Source organism: Venturia canescens, chromosome 10 (genome assembly GCF_019457755.1).
Source record: "Venturia canescens isolate UGA chromosome 10, ASM1945775v1, whole genome shotgun sequence".
Classification (NCBI taxonomy): Eukaryota; Metazoa; Arthropoda; class Insecta; order Hymenoptera; family Ichneumonidae; genus Venturia; species Venturia canescens.
The window spans coordinates 4308702-4311135 of NC_057430.1; the positions used below are offsets into that span (position 1 = coordinate 4308702).

The following is a 2434-nucleotide window of genomic DNA, read 5'->3' on the forward strand; positions in this document are numbered from 1 at the left end:
ACGGTAGCTGGGCTGTTTCATTAGCCGAGATCCATATACCCGCAACCATTTTACACGTGCCTACCGATGGCAGGCGAAACTTCCTGAATATGATAACGGAGCAGGCGGCTGGTATCTCAATGAGGTACGTACCTACCGAGAGTAGGCGAAACATCCTGAGTGTGACAACGAGGCAACCGGCTGGTACCCTGGTGAAGTACGTACCTATCAAGAGCGAGTTGGAGGCCGGTGCTTCAAAGGCGTCTGCTTTTAAGGAAGATAACGCCTGTGTGCCGCCCGGCGTATACCATAGCATAGGGACATTGCTCGAGGCTATTAACGAAATACCTTATGTCACGGGCCATTTGAAATTCAAGCACGCCCACAACGGGTATGTGACGGTGAAGCGTGTCTGCGAATCCTGTAAGAGCCTGGAGCACACCTTTTTTTTCTCCGACGTACTGAGCAAGGTTTTAGGGTTCGCCGAAACAGGAGGCGTAGTAGTGCCCCGTGAAGGATACACTGCTCAGAGGCCTGCCAATTTAGCCAACGGAGCGCCCAACATGATGTACGTTTATACCGATATCTGTGAGCCCTATATTACCGGCGATGTTCGCACACCATTGCTGCGCGTTGTACCTGTTGCTATCGCCGATGCCCATAATTACGGGTCTGTGAGGATAAGAAGCTTCTCGCCACCGCGTTATATTCCCTTACTACATACTAGTTTTCAAACAATAACCATTGATATAAGGGATGAGTTCGGCGAACCAATACCATTCGAGCACGGGACACTGACGGTGACGCTACAGTTCAAGCGTATAGATTGACCTGGGTGTATCTACAATGGATTACTATGATGAGTACTTCGGCGTGCAGACGGGGAGTGGGGGTCGAACAGGCTATGGTGGTATCAGCCACGTGTATATCGGTTCACCAAACCAGCGAGGTCATGGCATTGGAAGTTTTTTAGGGGGTCTCTTTCGACGTATCATACCTCTCTTGAAACAGGGGGCTCGGACTGTTGGTAAAGAGGCGCTTCGCTCGGGGGTTAACATGGCCTCTGATGTCGTTAACTCCGGCATACAACCGAGAGAAGCGTTTCAAACGCGCCTGCGTGAATCAGGCCAAAACCTGAGGCGTAAAGCTGAGGAAAAAATTACATCGCTCATGAAGGGCTCCGGCTATAAAGGCAGCAAGATTAATAAACTGATGCATTCTGCTGCGGGGAGCGTATCACGACGCAGCTCTGTGAAAAGAAAGGCAGTGAAATCGCGAAAACGTTCAAGCGGCGGTGGCGCGAGAACGAGGTGTGTTAAGAAGAGGAAGAAGGCTGTGAGAGGTAGAAAATCATCGGCTAAACCGCGCGTCACGAGACGTAACAAAAAGCCAAGAACGGTGACGGATATTTTTGCTTAAACAGCGCTCTGAAAAATGGCGTTCCTACACGCGCACTCGTGCGAGTGTCTTAAGTCGGAGCTTGAATTATTTTCATTACCGCCAACCCAGACAACGATCGAGGGGACACACTCTGTATACTACAAACCAATCTCATCGTTGACGGATGATTCACCGATAGAATTTGTCGTCCCAGGCCAGGGGGATGAGTACATTGATCTCGCGCATACAATGCTAAGTATACGCGTTAAGATAGATGCTCCAGATTATAAAAAGACAGGGGGGCTAGAGGGCGTATCACCCGATGTAGGACCTGTCAATAATCTCCTACACTCAATGTTCAGTCAGATCGATGTATTTTTGAATCAAAAACTTGTGTCTCCTCCTAACAACGCTTATGCTTATAGAGCTTATATTGAAACTCTATTGAACTACGCATACGCCGCGAAGACATCGCATCTTACAAGTGCTTTATGGTATAGTGATACAGAGGGAGCAATGGATGATAAGGGTGATGGTAACAAAGGACTTGTAGAGAGACGGGATGCATTAGGCAAGGATAGAACGATCGATCTTCTTGGACATTTGCATTGCGATATCTTCAATCAGGAAAGGTTTTTACTGAACGGTGTTGAGATGCGTTTGCGCCTTGTGCAGAACAATAGCGCTTTCTGTCTCATGACTGATTTGAAAAACTGTAAAATCCGCATTACAGAAGCATCGCTAATCGTGCGACGCGTTAAGATAGCCCCTGGTATACTCCTGTCTCATGCGAGAGCTCTGTCTAAATCTAAAAATTTTGCTGACGCGTGTCAGCAAAATATCCGCTGACACGCGTCGAGGTTAAAGCTATATCAATGCATGCCGGAATACATGGCGATACTCTTGATAACGTCATACTGGGCCAGCTACCAAAACGTATAATAATTGGATTTGTCGATAATAAGGCTTTCAACGGTGATTACGGAAAAAATCCGTTCAATTTTCACCACTACTCGATCAATTATCTTTCTTTATATGTAGACGGCCAGCAGATACCATCAAAACCTCTGTAGAC

At 47.4% G+C, this 2434-nt stretch overlaps 1 protein-coding gene across 1 annotated transcript; it reads left to right on the plus strand.

Moving 5' to 3' along the window:
* The first annotated feature begins 1413 nt into the window (after positions 1–1413).
* On the plus strand, positions 1414–2208 carry LOC122416726 (uncharacterized protein F54H12.2-like). Its single transcript, XM_043429768.1, has one exon. It carries the CDS (start codon positions 1414–1416, stop codon positions 2206–2208), a length of 795 nt encoding a protein of 264 aa, XP_043285703.1.
* Positions 2209–2434: the final 226 nt, after the last annotated feature.